Raw genomic sequence first — 26230 nt, forward strand, 5'->3', positions numbered from 1 at the left:
ATTTTTAAAATAATTAACATATTAACTCAATTAGTTAGAGTGTCGTGCTGATAACACGAAAACCCCAAGTCCACTTATATTTCACTAATAAAACCAAATATTAGTTAAAAAAAATGACTTGCTAACTATGTGAGAATATAGCTATAGAGAAAAATGATAGATTATTCAACATATGTTATTCATGCATTCTTTAACATATTTTTTTAAACACATTTTTAATTGATGGCTAAAATTTATTAAAAGTTACAAAATTTTAGAAGTCTCACTTCTTACTTAATGAGTCTTGCTTCTGATTTTGTTTTTGATAAATTTTAACTATCAATAGAGAGTGGATTAGGAGTGTTTTTAGTTAACATCCTTTATAAGATTATGGAAGTATCTGAATTGAATTATTAGCAAATTCTTCATAAGCTCTAATTTATAGACAATCAAAGTACCTACATGTTGATAATCCAAGTAGAAATAAGCTCGATCCTCTAGAGCAAAATATTGAATTCAAACTTTATGAATTGAAAAAACATGTTGGAAGGGGTAACTTCACTGAAGGTGTCTAATAAGTTTCCATCAGAAATTAGTCATGTATACCCTGCACCAATATTATGATTTTTTTTTAAAATCAAAAACTCATTATTCAAATCTGACTAAACACAAGGTGTGAAAAATCAGTCCAAAACATTACAAAAGAGCAGAAAAAGGCTATAAAGAGCCTGTCAACCGCAAACAACACCAGTAACCGTATATAGAGGATACACCATACTGACCATAGCATATTTTAAGGAAGTTGCATGTGATATGCTCTATGCTGCCTATGATCCCATCCCTCAACCTCGATTTACCAGAATTAAGAGTTGTCTGCATATACCAATAACCATTCACAAGTCTAACAGCCATAATACCATGCTGCTGCCCGTGCCCTCCCTAGGAAACACCACCAGCAGCGTAATGAAGCGAAACCGACACACTAATATCATGGTAACTCAAAAAATTGGCAATCAAAGTATTTTTAGGGCCATTATGACAGAAACATTATCTAAAATAGATCAGAATGTGCACAGGTTAAACCAACTGCATGCAAGATCAGTAGTCAGTACATATTGCAACTTGATTAGTTACAACTTACAAGCCTATCGCTATCCTACTCCTTGCATTAGCTTCCAGGTGATTAATTAAGATCACCACATCTCCACAACTTCAAGTCAAAATGAGCAACAACACATTAACTTCTAAAAACCAGTAACTTTTCTTTTTTGGAAAGGAACCAATATCTGTTTTTAACCAGAAAAGGCACCTAATATTGTGAAATAATCCAATAAGTTGGGTTTGAATATGAAAACTGTGTAAAAGAGCCTAGGAGAAACGAACTGAAAATAATAACACTAAGAGAAAAAAAGATAGAGGGACTAAATAGCTTTGTATTAACACCAACTAGGATTTGGTAACTCCGACTCTGAAACATAGTTAAATTGTAAATTTTGTTCTGTTGATACTCAACTGTAATAAAACAGATTCTAGTTCTGTTCTAAGTTGAGATTATTTTATATGTGTGTGTTTGTGAAGGAAATAAAGTGACATCAAGGTAACTGTATATATTCTTGCATATTTCGTGGATGGAAAAAAATGGAGATTAAAAAAAACTAAAAGTAGATAAAAAAAAATAAGGATAAAATTCAAAATTTGAATTTTCTAAGAACTAAAACAAAAGTTAAGAATTTTCTACAGACGAAATATTTTAAAAACTGTAACTATCTAGCATATTCACCTGTTTGTTACTTGCTTTTTATGTCTGCACACGTAGGAATTTGTGATATCTTATACATAAAATGTAGTGTCAATTATCATTTACTAATACCACATGAAGTTGGAAACTATCATTGCAATTTTGTACTAGTTTCACCTTAATTTTGAGCAATCTTAGTGATTTCGGTTAAAATTTGGTATATAGGCTTATGTTGAACTCCTCGAGGAACAAGGCATAGAATCTTATGTGTGATTTTCTTTTAGTTTTAAAGATAAAAGCAATGTGGATGGTGGTGATTCTATCTTCGGATGTGCTTCAGTAGTTGGTTCATGTAGACAAATCGTTGCCCTTGGAGTTAATTGTACTGCTGCTGAATGATGCAGATGGGTTTGTGCCATGGATTGGTCCGGTCTGAACGAATTTAAAACCTAAACTAAAGTTCCTTTTGTTGATGGATTAGAAGTCGGATTATTAATTAAAGCCTAAAAGGATGAGGGGAATTACTTTGCGCACTCAACGTTTTTTCTTGTACGCCCAATAATTTTTCATTTTTTTCAAAATTACCCCTAACAAACTTATGAACTTCTGAATTCGTAATTCATAAGCTTATGAATTCATAACCATAAGTTTGTCAGGAATAATTTTAATAAAAGAAAAAATTGTTGGATGTACATGAAAAATATTAGATGCGTAAAGTAATTCCCAAGGATGAGGAGGTATATCAGCGTTCAGTATTGCACCAATTCCCCAAAATGTCAAAGAAACTCCTATTCACAACCCAAAGTCTCTTGAGTGATTTAGCTTAAGCTTATCAACATGAGTTTGGCAAATGTTAAAGCTTTTCTAGCTAGCCGATCAGTCACCATGTGATCAAGTGTATCTTATAGGAATTAATTGCTCACAGTAAGAATAAAATTGTACATATGCTAGATAGACACATGCATTTACTATGGAGAATCACAAATACAGTGGTATAGAGTTGCTTTGTATTGTAAAAAATAGTAACAAATAATCAAAATAATTATGGTTTGAATCAGAAAAAATGTAAGAGAGCGCAAGAGAACCAAAAAGCTGCAAAATATAATGAGATTAAGAGGGAAAAAGGTTAAGGCATTAAATAGTATGTATTACACCAATTAGGATTTGCCAAGTCTTACTTTGAATCCAACTTTACTGAAATAACCATTAAAACTGACACTTGTTCCACACTAACAATAGATAATTTAATAGCATATGTATGCCATTCTTTTCCAAGTGCCTATGCTTTCTACTAGCAGCTTCAATATTCTTGCATATTTCTTGGTCTGCAGGAAACATGAACGTACTATAAATGTTAGAATATTAATGTGACATTTTCTAAAATTTTAGCGGCGATATAATAAAATCTCATAGCAAATCCTAATTGTTTGCTTCTCTTGTATAATTTTTCACTCAATTTACCTTTGATGACTGTGGCTTCTGAGTAAGGAAGACATGAATTATTTTACTAAGTAAACTGAATCCACCATGACCATACCCCATCTCTGCATCCAATCTCACGAACCATTTAATTTAAAAACTAGAAATAAGTACTATTAGCTAGGTAAATTGAATCCAGCAAGCACCACCAAACCTCATCTTTCCAAAATTCCATGCACTGTCATGTATCATTTAATAAATTTCAAAAATATAAAAAGAAGTATTTTATTAGCAAGGATGACGAGAGTAAAAAATAGGTGAAAGCATGATTTTTCACACACATACCACACATTCTGCATACAATGTTCCATTTCCCATAGTGCAGCATGAATACGAATATAATGGTGAAAAGGATTGGAGAAACAATGCATACCCCAATTTTTGTTGCCTATTACTGTTGGTCATCTGCACTTGGTCCCACCAATGACACTGGGAGTGGCAGTAGACTCTCTGTATACAAAGCAGACTGTAGATTGGCACAGTTGAAACCTTGACATTCATTATCAATGAAATGCTCAAGCAGCTCCCCTTTGCCATTACGCTTCTCTAACATTCCAGTGCTATTTGATCCGAAAATTCCACCTTCTTTAGTGATGAATATTGGGGAAAAGCGATTAGAAATAGGGATAACAATGGTCTTAGTCCAAGATGAATGCACTTTATATTCATTCATCACCCATATCTCGGTCATTTCACTTCCTTGGACGGAGCAACACACACAGAGACATCCTCCCATTACCCTCAGACTATAAATTTCAAGTTTTTCCTCAGTAAAATGATCAAAGAGAGGAATCTCCGTAAAACTCCTTTGTGTGAGATCAAAGGCAATGATGAAAGGTACATATTCTTCAAAAGAGAAAGGAAGATCATCATGTTCAACAATACAGTTAGAGAAAACCAACCAATGAAAAGCCCCACTGAAGAGAGTCCCAGCTTGGAATTCACTGTCAGGATCCACATATCGAGCATGAAGATCGACTCTGCTCCAGGAATTGGTTTTGAAGGAGAAAAATAGAGCATATGCACCTAAACAAATCAGAATAAGCAAGTAGTCATCTGTTGATATGTCATAGCCAAAACCATATAGGTATCCATTGATTAAGTCATATTCGTCAGAGAAAGGTAACCGTTTGTATACACCAATTGATGGATTCCATAGAACGAGTTCACTGCTATTCCGGTAGTTTAAAAGTACGAGGCCTCTGCATGAGCCCAACATCCAATGTTTTCTATGAAAATCAATCCAATGTTGATGAAAAGCAGGAGTAAACAAAGATGCATAATCGGCAAGTGGGGGAGATGGAGGAGGGAGAGTGAAATGTACTGCACCGAAATCCATATCAATGGAATGAACGGAGAATTCATTTGATCTGAGAAGGAGTCGATGAGAGGGTACAGCGAGAGCTAGGTCAAAATGGGAAAAGCCAAATTGGGGGTCGGAAATCAGAGAGAGCCATGATTTACAGACACACTTGAAACGCGTAACAGATTTCACCGGCAATTTCAGGAGAATTAGCTCTATCAAATCGAGAGGGAGAGTCTGAGTATGGTTCTTCATGCTACGAGAGAAACAGATTCGAAACCCTAACCTGCTGCAAGTAGCTGATTGAATCCACAATGTTCGATTGTTCAGAATAGCGATGGAACCTTAGAAGCTGAGAGTGAGAGAGAAACTCAACACTCAACACTCAACACTCAACACTCAACACTGCACTGTTCAGTGTTCACTCTCAACTCTGTTGTGAGAGACAAGTCTGAACAACGTGCTCGGTGCGGTGGAAATGTGAGTTTTTTTTTTTTTTTTTGTTATCCAGAGTTCTGAATTCTGATATAAAAAATAAAAATAAAATTGACTGGTCACAATTGTATGGCCATGCTATTATTGCTATCCTCACCCACCCACATAACCTCTTCCCGCCCTTTTTTTTTTCTTTCAAAAAAGGTAATATGTATTATACTTAATTTGACTACAGTTAAAAATTACAAATTGTATCGTAATTAATTAATTTCAATTCAAAAAATATTATCATTAATTTATTCAAATTCAATTGAAAAGGATAATTTATATTATCATTAATTTTTTTGGTTTAAATATTATCATCAATTCTATATATAAGTTTTTTTTAAGTAATCAAAATATCAAATCAAATTAATGGGAACGCATATATTTCTTGTTGAGTAAAAGTATTTTTCTTTCAGTGGGAAAGCATTTGTAAAATGTAGGAACTACAGGCTATATATAACTCATACATAGTGTGATGATCTGAATTCTTTTGAGTGCAGCTAATTATGATGATTTGCATGCAGCGTGATGACTTCAAAGACGTGATGGTCGCAAATATTGAGTGCAGCTGATAATTCATAATTCATGTGAGATGCATGGTCTCAAATATTCCAAGTTTTGTTTGATGAATCAAAACGGTGCAAGTTCATGTGGTTTGTTGAACTTTCAAGCTTTCTCATTCATATCAAGAGCTCAGACTCAGACATAGAGAAGCCGAGACTCTGGAGTGAGTTGCAAAATATGCATATTACAGGCGCAAGTGAAGCCAATAATAATGGAAAGTACTGCAAAACAATAAAATGTGTTCCACATGCAACTGTTAAAATGTGTTCTAACATAATGAGCATGTAAATTCTCTTGTAATATTCACGTTGCGTTTACGTTGTGAGTATTCTCATTCATATATTAATATAAATTACTATAAATCACGGTTGCATGTGAAATATCAATGTTTAGTACCCGTATTTCGTTCTCTACATAAAAGGAATTACCCTTCTCTAAGGGATAAATATTAATTTATAAATTTGCATTATGAGCTTTTTATGTGACACTGAAATAGACAATTATAAAATTATCTAATATTTTATCTAAGCAGGTAAACCGAATCCACCATCACCAAACCTCATCTTTCCATGCAACCTCGTGTTTCATTTAATTTAAAAAACAGAAAAAAGAAGCTATATATATATATTCCTCATTGCATTAGGTGCACTGCTCTTTTTTTTTTTTTAATAAAACACTAAAACTGTACGGACCTTACTGGGTTGCCATTGGATAGTTTCACATATGCATATGCACTTAAGGTTTATGTGGTTTCCAAGATGTCAGCCTGTCCTCTCCTGAAGGGTAAGGAGATTCACACTTGAGGCTTATGTGATTTCCAAGATGTCAGTCTGCCCTCTCCAGAAGGGTAAAGAGATTAATGCCCACATTTTGCAACATGGATATGAAAATATTCATTCCATGACAACTCTGCTGGATGTATATACTAAGTTTGGCAGTGTTATCATCATTTGCAAATTATGCCCTTTGTGCAATGCCTGTCAAGAACTTTGAAACACACCGTTTCATTTAAAAAATAAAATAATAATAGTATAATAAAAACACAATCACCTTCCTTTTTTAAGAACACCCGAGACTTTCCCCCTCCCAACTCCTTCGTGCTTCTTTCTTTTTTTCTAACAGCAACACCCTTTCTCCTCTCCAATCCACCTTTATCTTCCTCTCATTTTCTTACTTTCTCCTCCATAGATTCACAATTTCTTGCACCCATGAGGCATGTGATTTGAGGATGGAGGTACAATATCCATCTCTTAAAACATTCTCTACTTGAGTTTTTTGAGGTAAATCTTTAACTTATTGGATTAGATGAGTATTTTTATGACATTGATTAATTATGGATTGTGTGTGAGGGGTTGAAAAAATTAAATAATAAAATTATTGTGATTTCTTCAAAACCCTAAACATGTTATATTTGGGGATTTTGTCTAATCTCTTATTCTTTTTATTTAAACGCCTCCATTTTGTGGACAATAAGATGGTGGCTGCTTCTCCCATCAACATTAGAAGGCATTGGTTATATTCTCCTTTATTATGGGTAGTTAATCTTAGTCTACTTAGTAACATTTGTAATATTTTTAGGAGAAGCAAGTAAACTTTAGAAAAAGTTCTTTTGGTGATTATGGATTCTATGAGCACTTGAGGATAAAGTATAATATTTATTTTTCTAAGTTGAAATTGATTCTTTGTGATCCTTAATGATTTGATGGATATTTTAATATAGTTTGATAATGTATTTTCAATGTGAAATTGGTTTATGATTGTGAATGTTGTGATTGATTTTTGTTTGCTATAAGGAAGAAATAATATAGCATATGAGTCTAAGACTCATACTATATTTATTTTTCATAATTCCTATTTTCCATTTGTTACAATAAAAAGATAAAGTGGTTTATGCATGCAGAGTAATAAATGAAAATTTATGTAAAGTTTATTACATTTGATTATAATGTTAATTATATTTTCAATGAGTTTTCAAGGGAATAAATATTAGTTTTCATGATAGTGAGTTTATTTATTTTCATTTTTATTAAATGACATTTCAATTCTTTTTAAATGAAAGACTTGTGCTATGTTTATTTTCTCTTAAATGTCCACTTTATATTTTATGCTCTTACTAAGTTTTTGTAACTTACTTCTTTTTTTTCATTTTACCCCTAAGATACATAGGTGGTTGAAGAGCTAACTTTTTGAGATTTGCTGACTTGACTAGGAATTTGTTTATCTTTTTTGTAGGCCTCCATTGCATATAATGGAGAACATATTTTGGTAACTTCAATATGATGCAACTATAGGGATATGGGTAGAAATAGAAAATGAGAAAATCCTTTTATTTTGAGTTATAGATGATCTTTTCATAGAAATATGTTAGTGATGTAATTATGATATTTTAAGACACTTAGATGATTACTATGTAAGACTTATATTACTATTAGTTGGTGTGTTGAATCAAGGGCCTATGTTGTGATATGTGACATTAATATTTAACGGTTGGATATATATATATATATATATATATATATATATATATATATATATATATAAATGATATGTTCTTACAAATTATTTAATATGTGATTTATTCTATTTTTAGGGAAAATTCTATCGAAATTTTGATAATTCTTTTGGATTATTCATTTATTTGTGTTTAGCATGAGATCCTATTAGGCTAGTCAGGCTAGGGAAATTATAGTCTATGCGCCAGTCATAAGTATGGGTTGTGACAAACTTTGTCTTGGGAGTAGTACTATGATTGCATGACATGCAAATAAGGAAATTCCAATGAAAACACATGGAACTGTTTTAACGAAATTCTGTTACAATGGTTAGGCCGTTAGGGTGCTTGGCCTTGCTGCATTGCAACAAGGGAAGTTGATTCATGGCTATATCCTTAGAAGGGGTTTTGATTCTATACTGCCAATTCTTGGCACCCTTATGATAATGTATGGAAGATGTGGTGAGATTTCAATGGAACAAAGAGTGCTTGATATTTATATTTCACTTATATCAAGAAGACCATTTAAGACCAAGTATGCGAATTGTGAGAACATATAGACTATGGATATTAAATGAGCAAAAGAGAAACTTGCCAACTCCTACTCAGATAGCTAAAGGCAAAAAATAGCATGCATAACACCAACCTGCCAACTCCTATTCAGAAACATAGTTCAATTATAAGGTTCGTTGATGCTCCAACTTCACTGATCGAAACCAACATTAAAACATACAATAGTTCTGCAGTAACACTAGATGATTTAATATCAGATATATGTCATTTTCTTCCAAGTTCTATGCTTTCTGCTAGCAGTGTCACCATTAGTAGGAAACTGACGTCAAGGTAATTACATACATTCTTGCATATTTCCTGGTGAAACATGAGCAAATGTTAGAATATTAATAGCAAATTCCCCAAGATTTTAGCAGTAAAACCAGGACATTGTAAAATTACATGGGAAATACTAATTGTTATACTCTCTACATTAGTTGTTTTTCTAGTATAATCTTTCACTCAATCTGCCTTTGATTATTGTGGCTTCTGAGCGAGCAAGACATCAAATATTTTATTTGAGCAAGGTAAATTGAATCCATCATCACCAAACCTCATCTTTCCATACAATCTCATGCATCATTTAATTTAAAAAAAAAATAGAAAAAGAAGTACTATCAGCAGCAAGGATGGAGAGAGTAGAAAATAGGTGAGAGTATGGTTTCTGCATACCAGTATACCACATTCTGCATATAACGTTTTATTTCTCATAATGCAAGATGAATAAGAATATAAAGGTGAAAGGAATTGGAGAACAATGCATACAATGATTTGGTCATCTTCCCTTGTTTGCCCTAATGGCAATGGGGAGCTACAGTAGACTCTCTCCATACATAGCAGACTGTATGACAAATTTCATGACTTGAGGGGGGATCTTAACATAGATATACTTTGATTATGGTTAATTCAGATTGATCACTTTATTACTAGAGTTAGCTTAATTAGCTACAAGTTAGTTATTCTTGTAACCAACTATATAAACTATAATAACCAACTCTCTTGTAAGCTAATTCTCATTCTATGCTAATTTTAGTTTCCTCTATCTTCTTTCTCATTTAAGCTGCTTCCTCTGCAAGTTTTCTTGCATCAATGGCAGACATGTATTCTAAATTTTTTTCCTATCAAAGTAAGAAGTATTCATTGTCAAAAATTGTGTTTGATCTTCATTGGATTTTGTGTGTGTTGTGTGAATCAAGATATTTTAAACCAAAAATCAAGGATTAATCCCCCAAGATATGAGATCTACATATGGGGTTGACTTCTCTCATCAAATGTTTCTTTACACGCACCAGTGAAGGATCTAACCCATGACTACATGCTTAAATGTTTATGGTCTCTTCATCAAAGACAATGAATGCACATAATATATGTTATCTTTTTAATATGATTTATTTCATACCTAATGTGAGCATTAGTATTTAATCTTAGTTCAATTACTACAATTAAAAATGGTAAATTGTAATGTAATTAAATAATTTAATTTAAAAAATATAGTTTATACCAACATTAAATTAGAAACTCCTTTCAAATAATTATAATACAAATTTATATATAATTAATTAATTTGATTGATATTAAAAAGGTAATTTTATAATAATTAATTCAATTACTATTATAAATAGTAACCTATGTCGTAATTTATTCAAATTCAATTAAAAAAGATAATTTACATTATACTTAATGCAACGACTATTAAAAAGGGTTAAATTGTATCTTAATTAATTTGATGATTTAATTAAAAAAATTTAAAAGTCATATTATCATTAATTTTTTTTTGTTACAATATTATCATTAATTTGATTACTTAAAAAAGCTTATATCTAGTACTAGTTGCCCGATGGAATCGCATTTCTTGTTGAGTAGAAGTATTTTTCTTTCAATGGGAAAGCATTTGTAAAACGTAGGAACTACAGGCCATATATAACTCATACATAGTGTGATGGTCTGAATTCTTTTGAGTGCAGCGAATTATGATGTGCATACAGCGTGATGACTTCAAAGATACGATGGTCTCAAATATTGAGTGAAGCTAATAATTCATGTGAGATGCATGGTCTCAAATATTCCAAGTTTTGTTTGATGAATAGAAACGGTGCCCAGAAGGTAAACCATGGGAGCAAGTTCATGTTGTTTGTTGAACTTTCGAGCTTTCTCATTCAGATCAAGAGCTCAGACTCGGACATAGAGAAGCCGAGATTCTGGAGTGAGTTGCAAAACATGCATATTAGAGACGCAAGTGAAGCCAATAATAATGGATGGGATTGGGAATAAGTACTGCAAAATTGTTTCTGCGAGGGGCACACGGTTATGCAAATGTCATTCACGTCTATTCTGCATCAGAATATAAATACTTGGGGGATGAGACTCTGCAACTTCTCATAGATCTGTTAAAAATGTGTTTTAACATAATGAACATATAAATTCTTGCGTAATACTCATGTTGCATTTTCTTTGGGAGTATTCTTATTCATATATAATAATAATAAAACACAATCGCATGTGAAACATCAATGATTATAGTACACGTATTTTGTTCTCTACATAAAACCTTTTCTAAAAACAATAAAAGCAGCCATGAGAAGATTACGGACCAATATTTATAAATTTGCATTATGAGCTTTTATCTGCCGCAAATAGACAATTATAAAATTTGTGTGCGGGGCTGAATCATGAATCAGACTTCAAATCGAATTTAACAAAAGTAAATGTTTGGAATTGGACTAGGATACAATCGGATAGGTTCACACACACACATATACATGAAGCCTTGAGTTGTTTAAGAGCTATCAGTCTGCCCTCTCCATAAGGTTAGGGAGATTCATGCCCATATTCTGCGACATGATTATGAAGCAAATATTCATCTTATGACAACTCCGCTAGAAGCATATGCTAAGTTTGGCAGTGTATCATATATGCAGATAATGTGTTTTGTGAAATGCAGCCAAGAACTTCATCTCTTGGGAGTGCTATGAATGCATGTTATTCAAAGAATGAAATATCAATGAAATCTCTACTACTGTTTCAGTTACAATGGTTAGAGTGCTTCAAGCAGCTTGAGCAATGAGCAGGTCTTGTTGCATTGGAACAAAAAAAATTGATTTGTGGCTATATCCTTAGAAGAGGTATTGATTCTATACTGTCAATTCTTAGCACCCTCATAACAATGTGTGGAAGAAGTGATGAGATTTCAATGGGACAAAGAATGATTGATATTTATATTATACTTATATCAAGAAGACCAAATATGAAGAAACAAGTATGCTAATTGTGACAATATAGCAGCAAATTATGGATCTATCTGATTCTATCCCACTATTATTGGTCATGCAGTTAAATAAACCGTAACGAAGGGAAAAAATGAACATTATCAACACTAGATCAGGATGTGAACAGGTTAACCCAGCTGGCATGCAAGATTGGAACATGTCACAACTTAAATAGTTACAACCTTTTCACCTTACCCCTTCTACTAGGTCCCAGGTGAACAAGATCAACGTCTCTGCAACTTCAGGTTGAAAAGAGCAATAACACATAAACTTATAATAACCAGTAACTGTTTTTTACCAAAAACAGAAGTCACCTAAATACTACAAAATAATCAAATTAGTACGCTTTGAACCCGAAAAACCACGTAAAAGAGCACAAGAGAAACGACAAACTGCAAAACATATACATTTAAGAGAGATAAAGATAAAGGCAAAACGACAAACTGCAAAACATATAACACCAATTGAGGTTTGCCAAATCCTACTCTGAAACAGTTGAATTATAAAGTTTCTTCAAACTCCAACTTTATTGAAATAGCATTAAAACTGACACTAGTTCTACACTGCAACAACAGCAATAAAGCCTTATTCCACTAGGTGAAGTTAGCTCCACTAGTTCTACCCCAACAATAGATAATTTAATATCATATATATGCCATTCTCTCCCAAGTGCAATGCCTTCTACCAACAGCTTCACCATTTATAGGAAAGTGACATCAAGATACTGTCTACATTATTTTGCATATTTCATGGCCTGCAGGAAACATGAAATTATTGTAAATGTTAGAACATTAATGTGACATTATCTAAGATTTTAGAAGTAAATGTCATCTTTCCATACAATCTCATGTGCCATTTAATTTTAAATATATATATATATATATAGAAAGAAGTACTATTAGCTAGGTAAATTGAATCCAGCAAGCACCACCAAACCTCATCTTTCCGTGCAATGCCAAGCATCATTTAATTCCAAAAATATTAAAAGTATCATTAGCAAGGATGGAGAGAGTAGAAAATAGATGAAAGCATGATGTTTCACACACATACCAAGCATTCTGCATATAATGGTGAAAAGGATTGGAGAACAATGCATACCCTGATTTTTGTTGTCTATTACAGTTAGTCCTCTTCACTTGTTTCCCAAAATGACGTTGGGAGTGGCAGTAGACTCTCTGTATACATAGCAGCCTGTAGATTGGCACAGCTGAACCGTTGACCTTTGGTGTCCATGAAATGCTCAAGCAGCTCTCCTTTGTCATTGCGTTTCTCTAATCTTCCAGTTCCCGCGCAATTTGATCCTAAAATCTCACCATCTTTGATTGTGCATATTGGGGAAATCCGATTAGAAGTATGGATAAGAAAGGTCATAGTCCAAGATGACCGCACTTTATATTCCTTCATCACCCATATCTCAGTCATTCCACAGCTGGAGCAACACACACTGAGACACCCTCCCATTATTCTCAGACCATAAACTGCATCTTTTTGCACAGTAGAACGATCAGCGAGAGGAAGAGGAATCTCGGATAGAGTCCTTTCCACGAGATCAAAGGCGATAATCACATGATCCTCTTTGCTCTCCGAGAAAACAAACCAATGAAGAGCCCCATTGAGGAGCGACCCTGCTCTGGCTATTCTATCCTCAGCCTTATACCTAACTAATGGATCATAAACAATAGTGTCTGTTTTCCAAGACTCGGTTTTGAAGGAGTAGATGTCAGCTCCAGTTTCAGGTCCAAACTTGGGCAATCCAATTAGAATCAGCAAGTACTCATCTTTTGATTCGTCATAGCCAAAACCATATGGGAATGAAGTTATGTCATCCCTGTAGTTTGGCAATCGTTTGTGACGGCCAAGGGACGGATTCCACAGAATGAGATTTGCGCTGTCGTCATAGTATAGAAGTACAAGGCCTCTGCATGAACCCAAAATCTTGGGTCGAATGCCAAAATCGTCAAGGCGAAGGCATGGAATTGATGGAAGAGGGAGAGGGAAATAAACCACGTCTCGGCTACAGGTTTTGAACACTGATTCCGTGGCGATGGATTGAGCATAAAAATCATGTGATCTAAGAATTAATCTATGGGTGGGCGAGGCAGCTAGGGCATAATGGGAAATCACAAATTGGGGATCCGAAATCAGAGACAGAAACGACTTACAGACGCACTTGAAACGCAGAAGAGATTTCACCGGTAATCTCAGAAGAATTTCTCTGATCAATTCCTGAGGCAGAGTTGTCAGAGATTGGTTCTGCTTCTTCTTCATGCTCCTTTTACGCTCCTTTTTGTCTTGGGCCATGATGCGATGCGATGCGAACCTTGGGTGGGTGGCGTTATTTGTTCTCCGTCGAAACGAAGCTCAGGTGCGCAAAAGAAAAAGCTATGTAGTAGACTAGAGAATTAATTGTACATTTATAGCCCCTTCCTTTTTTAGTTTAAAATTATGTATGAACATTTAAAACATGACTAGGTCAAAAGAGAAAAGTTTTGTATACTATTAAAATAAGACAAGTTTATTTGTTTTATTTATTTTTTAGTATTTTTAAAATGTGTGCGCACTTAGAATGGATTTGGATGCTTTGCGGTTGGGGAAGTTTGTGCATGAGCGTAGGAGATGGAGAGGTTTATGAATGAGTGTGACCAAAAGGAATTGGGGAAGTGAGGAGTGGAGAAGGAGAAAACTTGAAAAAAGAGTAAGGGTGAGACTTATGAAGAATATCTAGCATAATTTATAATATTTAAAGAAATATCTAAAAGGTTTTTTTTTTTACTTTAGAGACTGTTTAAAAGAAAAAGTAGTATATTAAAAATAAAATTGATAATATTTTTTAAAAATTTTGATGTTATAACACTTTAAGAACTTGAAATATCAAATGTGGATGTCTTTTTACTATATTTAACTTGAAACTTGAAATATTTTTTCTTCTTATTTTTTTATTTTAACATTATAATTCATTCAATTCTTTAACAATACATCAACAATTTGGTTTATATCTTTTTTTTCTAAGTAATTTTTTAAGTATTAAACATTAATTAATTTAATCTCTGAATTGACATATTTTTAATTAACAATCAAATCTTAATTTAAAAATCAACATATCATTAGTTCAAATAGAAATGAGTTTGTCTTGTTGAGGGGGATTATCATTGACCCCAACTCTATTTGTTATTGGCCCCTAAGGGGCTAACACTTTCCTCTCTTTTTTCACAAATAGTCTTTTCATGGAAACTTGATTCCATTGAACAATGGATTCATGGGTACGAATAAAAATAAGTAATGAAAATATGATTTTGTTGTATAATTGAACAACAGAAATATGACTCTATTGTACAATTATACAATGAAATCATGTTTTCGTTATTTTTTTTACACCTCCTTCAAAAAATTACAAAAATATGATTTTATTGCCTAATGTGAAAACCAATGTTTTTACTAAAAAAAAAAACAAAAAGGCAACTAAATGTTGGAAAATAAATAAGTAGGTTTTGAATATAAAAAAAACTACGTAATGTTGGAATTTTCAGTTCCTTTATAAATAAGTAGGTTTTGAATATAAAAAAACTATGTAATGTTGGAAATAAATAAGTAGGTTTTGAATATAAAAAAATTATGTAAGTGGATTTTTGTATATGGTCTATTTTCTTCTCATATTCAACCCTTACCTTTACAACATTCAGCAACAAACAACAACACGTTCTAATCGTTCTTATCCACGTATTTTGTTCTTATCATGGTGAGTTATGTGATGAACAAAACTCTATAAATAGAACAGGTTACTCTCAGTTTTGTATTATCAACTCCACTCCTCTCTATAGAATAATACACCATCAATTTGAGTGAGTGAAGGTTTGGAATAACAAAGCTAAAGTCAAGTTCAAACTTGAGCTGCAATGACGGGAGGTATGCGGAGGGGAAAATTTGTATATGAGCGTAGGAGATGGAGAGGTTTATGAATGAGTGTGACCAAAAGGAATTGGGGAAGTGAGGAGTGGAGAAGGAGAAAACTTGAAAAAAGAGAAAAGATGGGACTTATGGAGAAAATCTAGCATAATTTATAATATTTAAAGAAATACCTAAAAGGATTTTTTTTACTTTAGAGACTATTTAAAAGAAAAAGTAGTATATTAAAAATAAAATTGATGATATTTTTTAAAAAATTTTGATGTTATAACACTTTAAGAACTTGAAATATCACATGTGGATGCTTTTTACTATATTTAACTTGAAACTTGAAATATTTTTTTTTCTTATGTTTTTCATTTTAACATTATAATTCATTCAATTCTTTAACAATACATCAAAAATTTGATTTTTATCTTTTTTTCTAAATAATTTTTTAAGTATTAAACATCAATTAATTTAATCTCTAAATTGACATGTTTTTAATTAACAATCAAATCATAATTTAAAAATCAACATATCATTAGTTCAAATAGAAATGAGTTTGTCTTGTTGAAGGGGATTATTATTGGTCCCAACTCTATTTGTTATTGGCCCCTACTAAGGGACGAACACTTTTTTTTTTTTCACAAATAGCCTTTTCATGAAAACTTGATTCCATTGTATAATGGATTTGTGGTTCCGTTGTTTACTAAGGAGGTAGGAATAAAAATAAGTAATGTAAATATGATTTTGTATAATTGTACATCATAAATATGACTCTATTGTACAACTATACAATGGAATCGTGTTTTCATTATTTTTTTTTGCACCTCCTTTGAAAAATTGCAAAAATATGATTCCATTGCACAATGTGAGAACCATTGGGAAATAAATAAGTAGGTTTTGAATATAAAAAAACTATGTAATATTGGAATTTTGGGTTCCTTTATTCTTGAATTGTGTTTCTGTTTTAGTTGGTTGCAATTTCTATGAGAAGTGGGTTTTTGTATTTTATCTATTTTCCTCCTACATTCAACCCTTACCTTTACAAAGTTTAACAACAAGCAACAACACATTCCAATGGTTTTTATCCACTTATTTTGTTCTTATTATGGTGAACTCTGTGAATGGCAAAACTTTATAAATAGAACAAGTTGCTCTTAGTTTTGTATTATCAACTCTGCTCCTCTCTACAGAATAATACACTATTGATTGAGTGGGTGAGGATCTGGAATAACAAAGCTGAAGCCAGGTTCGAACTTGAGCTGCAATGGGAAGATACACGTTTTGTTCTGTTTAGCTTCCGTTGGTTAATCTAAATGTGTTGTTTAATTGTTTGAGATCAGTATATATTTGAATCACAAGTAAAAGAGCAGAAAAGAAACAAATAAACTGCAAACATAATAATATTAAGAGGAACAAAAGATAACAGCAACAAAAAGCATGTATAACGCCAACAAGAATTTGCCAACTTCTACTCCGATGTCTTAAACAAAGTTAAATTATAAAGTTTGTTGATAATCCAACTTTATTGAAATAACCAATGAAAAGTTCTACACTAACACTAGATAATTTAATATCATATATAATATAAGTCATCCTCTTCCAAGTGTTATGCATTCTACTGGCAGTGCCACCATTTGTAAGAAAGTGACATCAAGATATTGTATACATTCTTGCATATTTCGTAGCCTGCAGGAAACGTAAGCTTGTTGTAAATGTTAGAATATTAATGTGACGTTCTCTAAGATTTTAGTTTAGCAGTAAAATGGTGATATGGTAAAATCTCATGGGAATCCTAATTGTTTTCCTCTAAACAATAGTCGTGTCATGGACATTTGGAATTTTTGTTACTCACGGGCAAACCGAAACACCGAACCGTACTGCATAATTTGCCTATATATTCTCCATTTCTGACAGCATGAATTTCTTAGGCCCCTAGAACTAACAGATACGTCTGGTGGTGTATTTCGTGTGCTATAGTGTCATCTATTTGGAAGAGAAGGAACAACTGTGCTTCAGGCTGAACGTTTTGATAAAGATCTGGTTATACAGGGTATTATATTCTATAGTTGGTTGTAGCTTAAGTCTTATGTGAGTAAATTGGAAAATTCTATCAACCTTTGGCAGGCCAATCCACAACCCTTTGCTTAAGCTGGAGGTCAGTAGTATTGGAGACCAACTTCTTAAATGCATATTTTTATTTGTATAGATTAAGATAAGATGCTTAATGGGTTGCAGTTAGCAAAGGGTTTTATTTGTTTTCACAGTGGGTGTGAGATTGTTAGTTGATTCTGTTTCTAGTTTTAACTCTTTACCACTTCTTGTGCTGTTTATTAATATATTAGTTGTTAGCTGATAAAATAAAATAAAAATGAATAGGAATATAAAGGTGAAAGAAATTGGAGAACAATGCATACCTGATTTGTTATTGTTGGTCATCTTCACTTGTTTTCCCATGATCATCTTTACTTGGTACCCGAACAACACTGGGGAGTGAGAGTAGACTCTCTCTATACACAGCAGACTGTAGATTGGCAGAGTACAACCATTGACCTCCACCATAATTGAGATGCTCATGCAGCTCTCCTTTGTAATTAAGTTTCTCTAATCTTCCACAGGTATTTGATCCAAGAATTCCACCATCTTTGGTGATGCGTAGCGGGGAAAATCCGCTAGTAGGGATAACAATGGATTTAGTCCAAGATGACTGCACTTTATATTCTTTCATCACCCATATTTCAGCATTTTCATAGCCTTGGACCAAGCAACACACGCAGAGACATCCTCCCATCACCCTCAAACTGTAAATTTCATATTTCTCCATAGTAAAATGATCAAATAGAGGAATCTCTGAGAAACTCCTTAGTATCAGATCAAAGGCTAGAATGACAGGAATCTTTTTATCCTCGGAGAAAACCAACCAGTGAAGAGTCTCATCGAAGAGTGACCCAGCTCTGAATTTATCACCAAGATCCTTGTATGGAACAAAGACATCATCGATATACCAGGAATCAGTTTTGAAAGAGAAAATCTGATAGTTACCTTTGCATTCATGATCTTCAGACTCGTTACCATTATCATACTTGTAATTTCCAGACTCATACAATCCAATCATCATTAGCAGGTACTCATCTGTTGATGGGTCATACCCAAAGCCATATAGAAATTGAAAGGTTATATCATATGCAAAGTTTGGTGATCGTTTGTGGGCACCTATTGATGGATTCCATAGAATGAGATCACAGTATCTCTTATAGTATAAAAGTACGAGGCCTCTGCATGATCCCAAGATCTCATGTTTATCCTGATAATCAGCGTAATTGTCGTATTCACCATGGTGTGGGGGTGATGGAGGGGGGAGAAGGAAATGCACTGCACTAGAATATTTCTTAAGTGGTGCCTCTGTGTCAATGGATTCAGCGTAAAAATGATTACATCTCTGAAGAAGTCGGTGGGTGGGTGAGGCAGCCAGATCAAAATGTGAAATACCGAATTGGGGATCGGAAATAAGAGAAAACCATGATTTACAGACACACTTGAAACCCAAAACAGATCTCACTGGCAATCTCATCAGAATTTCTATGATCAACTCCAGAGGGAGAGTCTGAGTGTCGTTCTTCATGCTCCTTACACGCCCCACTCGATGAAATAAAAGCAACAAGAAAAATATATTCCAAACCTTTAATATATATATATATATATATATGTATGTATATTTGTGTGTGTGGTTAAGAAATTCGACCAAACGCTGATTAATTCCTTGAATTTCTGCCAAAGCCTCCACGTGGTTGTGATGACCAACAGAAAGAAGGTCTTTGAGGGCGACAATTCAGGTTTCTTTCCCCCAAGAGATCTTGTCGCTACGATCCCAAATGTTCGCGTGGAATTGAGACAAGACAAGATCTGATGAAGCAAGCACACTGCCATAAACATTACTCTGCTCTCCACGAATCATTAGCATTGGTAAATGCATGCATGCATGAAACGCAGAGCCTAATACACCTGGCGCTGCATTGTCCTCTTTAAGTACAATTCTCTTGTGTGACAGTAATAACTTATCCGACCAATGATCGACAAATTTCTCAAGATTACATTCTTCAATTGCACGACTTTTGTAATAGTAACGACATTGATATTGATTTTAGTGGGATAAAAAGTAAGATTGGAGTGATTTTAAAAAAACGAAAGATTAAATTAAACTTTTTTTTAATAATAGAGGGGTCACCTTATTGAAAGGTGTTGATATAAATTATTTAATATTTAGATTTTTTAATTAAGGTTTAAGGTTTTATCCAAGACATATGGACTTTCAACCGGAGATATTTCTCACAATGACATTTAATTTCAATTGGACAAAAATAACATATTGAAGTGATTTTAGAAATTAAATTCAACTTTTTAATTATGGAATGATCAAAATGAACAAATAAATAATTAGATGTACTATATTAGTAAGAAAAAAAGAATAAAATAGTTATATGGCTAAGCTAGGTAGTTTATAAGTAAGCTAAAGATTAAAAATAATAATAATTGAAAAGTTAAAAATTATTAAACTAACTTATTCTAAGGGTTTATATAATGCCTCGAAATAGTTTATTATCTTGTAATTAAAAATGTAATTTTAAGTGATTATATTGGCATTCATGACTACATTTTATATTCTTTCATCACCCATATTTCATCAGTTGCACCGTCTTGGACCGAGCAACATACACTGAGACATTCTCCCATTACCCTCAAACTACAAACTTCATATTTCTCCATAGTGAAATGATCAAAGAGAGAAATCTCTCGAAAACTCCTTTTTATCAGATCAAAGACAAGAATGGCAATAACCTGAAGAACCTCATTGAAGAGCGAGTCAGCTCCAAATTTATCATCGAGACGCTTATACATAGCAGAAATATGATCCATCTCCCACAAATCAACTTCAAAGGAGAAAATCTAGTAATCAACTTTGCACTCATTATCTTTAGACTCATCATCATCTTCTTTGTACTCATCCAACAATCCAATAAGAATTAGTAGGCAATTTGAGGATATGTCATACCCAAAACCATATAGATACACAAGGGTTAGACCATAGTCGACATGAGATCACTACTTCTATCGTAGTATAAAAGTATGAGCCCTCTGCATGAACCCAAAATCTCAAGTTTATCACGATAATCATCATCGTATTGATCACGGTACGGGGTTGATGTAGAGGGGAGAATCAAATGCCCTGCACCCATAAGAAGCAGTAAATGGATTCAGCACATGAAAATCATTTGCTAGGAGAAGGAGTTTATGGGAGGGTGCGACTACAAGGTCGTAATGGGAATTGCCGAATTGGGGATCGGAAATAAGAGAAAGTCATGCCTTACACAGATGCTTGCATTGCAAAATAGAATTTCACCGACAATCTGAGGAGAATTTCTATTATCAACTCTTGAGGGAGAGTGCCCATGCTCTACCCCACTCTTCGTCTTTCGCTGCAGCACAAACAAATAGAAAACTCGACATAAGAGCTTCTTATCCTTAACTAGGGTTGCTATGTTGCTTGCTTTTACAATGGTAAACTCAACTTTGTTTCTAGGGTTCTTATCACATTGAACCAAACGCAAAGGTATTTGCCGCCAATATTGGGTGTTTGCCACCGTGCTTAATTCATAATTAAAATATTGAGGGAAAAATAAGACAAATTTAATTTTTAGCCTAAAACTAAATTCAGTTATTTACGCATTTTGGTGGGTCATTGTTATATTTAATTTATAGATGGGTCATTTTAACTAAACAATTAAAAATATATTTGAAATGTTTCATCCCTTGTTTTATATAAAAAAAATGAATAATTATATTGACTAATTTTAATTAATAATGTCATAAACTTAAATTTTATTTAAAAAATTCAAAAATTAAATAATTTAAGTAATAATTATATTTAATGATATTATACGGAAATTCAAGGAATGCCTTATCAATTTTAAAAAGGATCAAAATTATGATGTCAGGGACAAATAGAGGTCTTCATGATTCGAAATACGTTGTTGAAATTTTCAATTGTTTCATGGTCGATGCCCTAAGACTCAACTAAGGTGGTTTGGTATAGCATAAGGTTAGTGATAGTTGCGTGAAATATAATGTTGGAGTGAACAAAATTGATGATGTTGGGGGCAAATGGAGTCCTTCATGATGTTAGGGAGAGGGATGATAGAGGTTATATGTACCACTCTTTAGGGTTTGACATCCCATGGACGTACATATTCTTAGTCAGCATAAAAAAACATATCCTTAGTTTTAGTAACTAATTAATATGACAACGCTTATCATTTCCAAAGACTAAAGTGATTATTAACTCAAATTTCAGATGAGTCATTGAATTTCTAGTTGTTTCATTTAAATCCATTAATTTAACCACTTACTATATCTTGGTACTTAAACATATGTTAATCACTAGCGAACTCTCCTAACACACATTTTTGAAATAAATTAATGTGGTTGACAAATTGCATTTTCAGTAATTTTATTTTAGATTTAGGGATTGACATGTCAATGTTATACACTTTCAAAGATGAAAATAATATTTTTATCTTATAATATTAAAGAAAACATTATATTAAAATAATAAGTTTTATATTTAAAAATAATGAAAAATCAAAGTTGATATATTTTCTAATATTCAACTATTAATTTGAAAGATTTTCTAAATACTTAAAATACTACTTAGATGATTTGTAATATTGAGGAATTACTTATATAAATAGCTTCTTTTTTTTTTTACTTTTTTACTGTAGATAATGTTTAGGACAAAAAGCAGTATATTAAAAATAAAATTGATAAATTATTGTTTTTTTATTTTAATGTTATACTGTAACAATTTAAGAACTTGAAATATCACATGTGCATGTTTACTTATATATTTATATTTAACTTCAAATTTTCAATTTAACTTATTAAAAACATATTAATAAATTTATTTTGCTTCTTTAATTATTTTTTCATCTATAATTTTTTAATGTATTTTTAATTCTATTAATTGAATATTTAAAAGATAAAATAAAAGTAAGAGGAAAAGGAGAATAAAAAGTAGTTGTAATTGGCAAAAATATACTGTAAAATTAACAGACAGATGTCAAGTTTTGATTGATTCAGAGGATTATTCGACTTTTTGTATTCGGTATTTTTAGCATTACTCATCTAAAATTTGTCCAATTTGTATGTCCTGTGCTGTGGTCCATTCAGTATCTACAACACATTTTTTCCTTCGAAAAATAACGACACCACTTCACTCTCGTAATGAGCACAGAGATATGCTAAACCCACAACACAAACAACTTTTGCCCAAACTTGAACCTTTTACCTCACAACATATCGCCTCTGGTAACCCAAACTAATTTCTTCATCTTTTTCGTTATTTAATTTTATGTTCTTTTTTGGTGAAATTTTATCATATTACATAGTCTATTCATTACACAATTAGCTGCACTAAAATGGTGTTATAAAGTAGAACTTGAACGACCTAGGGATCCTATTTGTTGTTCCTGAAGTAAAAACTGTGCTAGAGCTTATTCGTTGCCTCTTGTTGCATCTTATGTCATATTATTTTTTTTTTAATTTGGGTTGTTTTTGGTTTCTTGCTTAATGTTACTTGCAGATATGCCATAGCTTTGGATGTTATTGCAACTGGACATACAAACTATTGAACTTATTTCTGTAAAACAGCAGAAACACTGACGAAGCCATTAAGGAGAACAATTGCATCAAAACATTGTCTGATGTGGGTGCTTCAGATTTCCCAAATTGTTAGACATGCTCCATCTCAAAGTCACCTCTGTTACAATTCCCATGTCTCGTCAAGAGTGCCGGTTTCTTTTGTTTCGTTGAACCCTTCAGCCAATCTCATGAATGACATAAAGGGCAACAACAACCAACTGATACAATCATTATGCAAAGGGGGGAACCTTAAGCAGGCTATTCATCTCCTGTGTTGTGAGCCCAATCCAACTCAGCGGACTTTTGAGCATTTAATTTGTTCTTGTGCACAGCAGAACTCACTCTCCGATGGCCTTGATGTTCATCGCCGCCTTGTCAGTAGTGGTTTTGACCAAGACCCTTTTTTAGCTACTAAACTAATCAATATGTACTATGAGCTTGGGTCTATCGACCGTGCTCGCAAGGTATTTGATGAAACTCGGGAAAGAACCATATATGTCTGGAATGCACTCTTCCGAGCGCTGGCAATGGTGGGTTGTGGTAAGGAACTGCTAGATTTGTATGTTCAGATGAATTGGATTGGGATCCCATCAGATAGGTTCACATATACATTTGTCCTTAAGGCTTGTGTTGTTTCAGAGCTGTCAGTCTCCCCTCTCCAGAAGGGTAAGGAGATTCATGCCCATATTCTGCGACATGGCTATGAAGCAAATATTCATGTTATGACAACTCTGTTAGATGTATACGCTAAGTTTGGCAGTGTGTCATATGCAAATTCTGTGTTTTGTGCAATGCCTACCAAGAACTTTGTCTCATGGAGTGCTATGATTGCATGCTTTGCAAAGAATGAAATGCCTATGAAAGCACTGGAACTGTTTCAGTTAATGATGCTTGAGGCACATGATTCAGTTCCAAATTCAGTTACAATGGTTAACGTGCTTCAAGCCTGTGCAGGTCTTGCTGCATTGGAACAAGGGAAGTTGATTCATGGCTATATCCTTAGAAGGGGACTTGATTCTATACTGCCAGTTCTTAATGCCCTTATAACAATGTATGGAAGATGTGGTGAGATTTTGATGGGACAAAGAGTTTTTGATAACATGAAGAATCGTGATGTTGTTTCATGGAATTCTTTGATTTCTATTTATGGTATGCATGGTTTTGGAAAGAAAGCAATCCAAATTTTTGAAAACATGATTCACCAAGGAGGTTCACCGAGTTATATATCATTCATTACTGTTCTGGGTGCTTGCAGCCATGCAGGCCTTGTTGAGGAGGGAAAGATTTTGTTTGAATCCATGCTTAGTAAGTACAGGATCCATCCAGGTATGGAGCATTATGCTTGTATGGTGGATCTTCTTGGCCGAGCTAACAGGTTAGATGAAGCAATAAAACTAATAGAAGATATGCATTTTGAACCTGGACCTACGGTTTGGGGTTCCCTTCTTGGATCTTGTAGGATTCACTGTAATGTTGAACTTGCGGAGAGAGCAAGCACTTTGCTTTTTGAGTTGGAGCCAAGGAATGCTGGGAATTATGTGCTTTTAGCAGATATTTATGCAGAAGCTAAGATGTGGAGTGAAGCAAAGAGTGTGATGAAGCTATTGGAAGCTCGTGGCCTGCAAAAGCTACCAGGTTGCAGCTGGATTGAAGTGAAAAGGAAGGTATACTCATTTGTCTCTGTTGATGAGCATAACCCACAAATTGAAGAAATTCATGCTTTGCTAGTTAAATTGTCAAATGAGATGAAGGCACAGGGTTATGTCCCACAAACGAACGTTGTTCTCTATGATCTTGACGAAGAAGAGAAAGAAAGAATTGTATTGGGACATAGCGAAAAGCTTGCAGTTGCTTTTGGACTCATTAATACTGTAAAAGGTGAAACCATAAGGATCAGAAAAAACTTGAGATTATGTGAAGACTGTCATGCCGTTACAAAATTTATTTCTAAATTTGCTAATAGAGAGATTCTTGTTAGAGATGTGAATCGCTTCCATCATTTTAAAGATGGAGTTTGTTCCTGTGGTGACTATTGGTAGTTTGTGGCAGAATACCATGCTGTTAAAATACTTGAGAAAGTAATTATAATATAGTGGCCGAGATTGACTGATGCTATTGTTATGTCTTCAAACACTTCTACTCCCCATTCTGCTGTAGATTTTGTCTTTTTTACATGTACAGGAATTTAACTTTTATTTTTAAAACATCAAGAACTGCTTGATGATAAAAGCTTTTATACCATGTCAAACAATTAATTTTTCCAAAAAGTTTATGCTATTGGGTTAAGACATAAATACTTTTATGGCATTTCTTAACATAGTGTTATCATTGCTATTGCTGGGTACTTAATTGTGAGGAATTCACTGATCCATGTCTTTCTGGAACTGGAGCTCTCACGCGTTCCATCTTGGGTTATTCTAACTCTTGGATCTGAGGTCTTCTCCAATTTGCAGCAAGGGTATGATGTAGATTATCATTGAAATCTTGCAAAGTTGATTAAGCGAGATTAATCAATAACAATTGCTGGTTTACCTTCCAATTTTTGGTTCAGCTATACCATTGATAAAGCTATCTTATAGATGCATGACGTGAACTAAATTGCATTTGCTTAACATAGTTGAGTATTAATTTAACCTTTTTAAGCTGAAGGAGCTTATATTTATATTTTTCTCAGGAAGATGAGAGATATATATCTGGTTTACATGGATTAACATGGTATGCTGGGAGAACATGTGCCACCCAAGTTGGTATATAGCAATAGCGGGTAGGGTAGTACTGATACTCTTTTGCCTATA

At 33.3% G+C, this 26230-nt stretch overlaps 4 protein-coding genes and 1 long non-coding RNA gene across 9 annotated transcripts; 2 read left to right on the forward strand and 3 right to left on the reverse strand.

Annotated features, from left to right (window-relative positions):
* Positions 1-2808: 2808 nt before the first annotated feature.
* Positions 2809-4991, reverse strand: LOC114394498 (F-box/kelch-repeat protein At3g06240-like). 4 transcript variants are annotated; one of them, XR_003662780.1, is made up of 3 exons: positions 3570-4991; positions 3179-3261; positions 2809-3042 (listed from the first exon to the last, which is right to left on the reverse strand). XR_003662780.1 is itself a non-coding variant. In XM_028356091.1 (2 exons), exon 1 carries the CDS (start codon positions 4752-4754, stop codon positions 3588-3590), a length of 1167 nt encoding a protein of 388 aa, XP_028211892.1. In that variant the 5' UTR covers positions 4755-4991; the 3' UTR covers positions 2809-3042; positions 3570-3587. The 4 variants fall into 4 exon arrangements, 2 of the variants coding, with proteins under 2 accessions (XP_028211892.1, XP_028211893.1); XR_003662779.1 differs by having other exon boundaries at positions 3179-3374; XM_028356091.1 differs by lacking the exon at positions 3179-3261.
* A 1228-nt stretch (positions 4992-6219) lies between these two features.
* LOC114396080 lies at positions 6220-8009 on the forward strand. The gene is made up of 2 exons (XR_003663208.1): positions 6220-6823; positions 7776-8009. It is a non-coding gene; the product is annotated as an uncharacterized LOC114396080 (long non-coding RNA).
* A 4229-nt stretch (positions 8010-12238) lies between these two features.
* Positions 12239-14275, reverse strand: LOC114394530 (F-box/kelch-repeat protein At3g23880-like). 2 transcript variants are annotated; one of them, XM_028356139.1, is made up of 3 exons: positions 14015-14275; positions 12951-13882; positions 12239-12606 (listed from the first exon to the last, which is right to left on the reverse strand). In XM_028356139.1, the coding sequence occupies exons 1-2, from the start codon at positions 14151-14153 to the stop codon at positions 12975-12977; spliced, it is 1047 nt and encodes a 348-aa protein (XP_028211940.1). In that variant the 5' UTR covers positions 14154-14275; the 3' UTR covers positions 12239-12606; positions 12951-12974. The 2 variants fall into 2 exon arrangements, with proteins under 2 accessions (XP_028211940.1, XP_028211938.1); XM_028356137.1 differs by having other exon boundaries at positions 12951-14272.
* A 3890-nt stretch (positions 14276-18165) lies between these two features.
* On the reverse strand, positions 18166-19362 carry LOC114397435 (F-box/kelch-repeat protein At3g23880-like). Its single transcript, XM_028359470.1, has one exon. It carries the CDS (start codon positions 19360-19362, stop codon positions 18166-18168), a length of 1197 nt encoding a protein of 398 aa, XP_028215271.1.
* Positions 19363-22959: 3597 nt separating this feature from the next.
* On the forward strand, positions 22960-25552 carry LOC114395125 (pentatricopeptide repeat-containing protein At3g46790, chloroplastic-like). Its single transcript, XM_028356832.1, has 2 exons — positions 22960-23102; positions 23377-25552. The coding sequence occupies exon 2, from the start codon at positions 23498-23500 to the stop codon at positions 25472-25474; it is 1977 nt and encodes a 658-aa protein (XP_028212633.1). The 5' UTR covers positions 22960-23102; positions 23377-23497; the 3' UTR covers positions 25475-25552.
* Positions 25553-26230: the final 678 nt, after the last annotated feature.

Source organism: Glycine soja, chromosome 18, assembly GCF_004193775.1.
Source record: "Glycine soja cultivar W05 chromosome 18, ASM419377v2, whole genome shotgun sequence".
NCBI lineage: Eukaryota > Viridiplantae > Streptophyta > Magnoliopsida > Fabales > Fabaceae > Glycine > Glycine soja.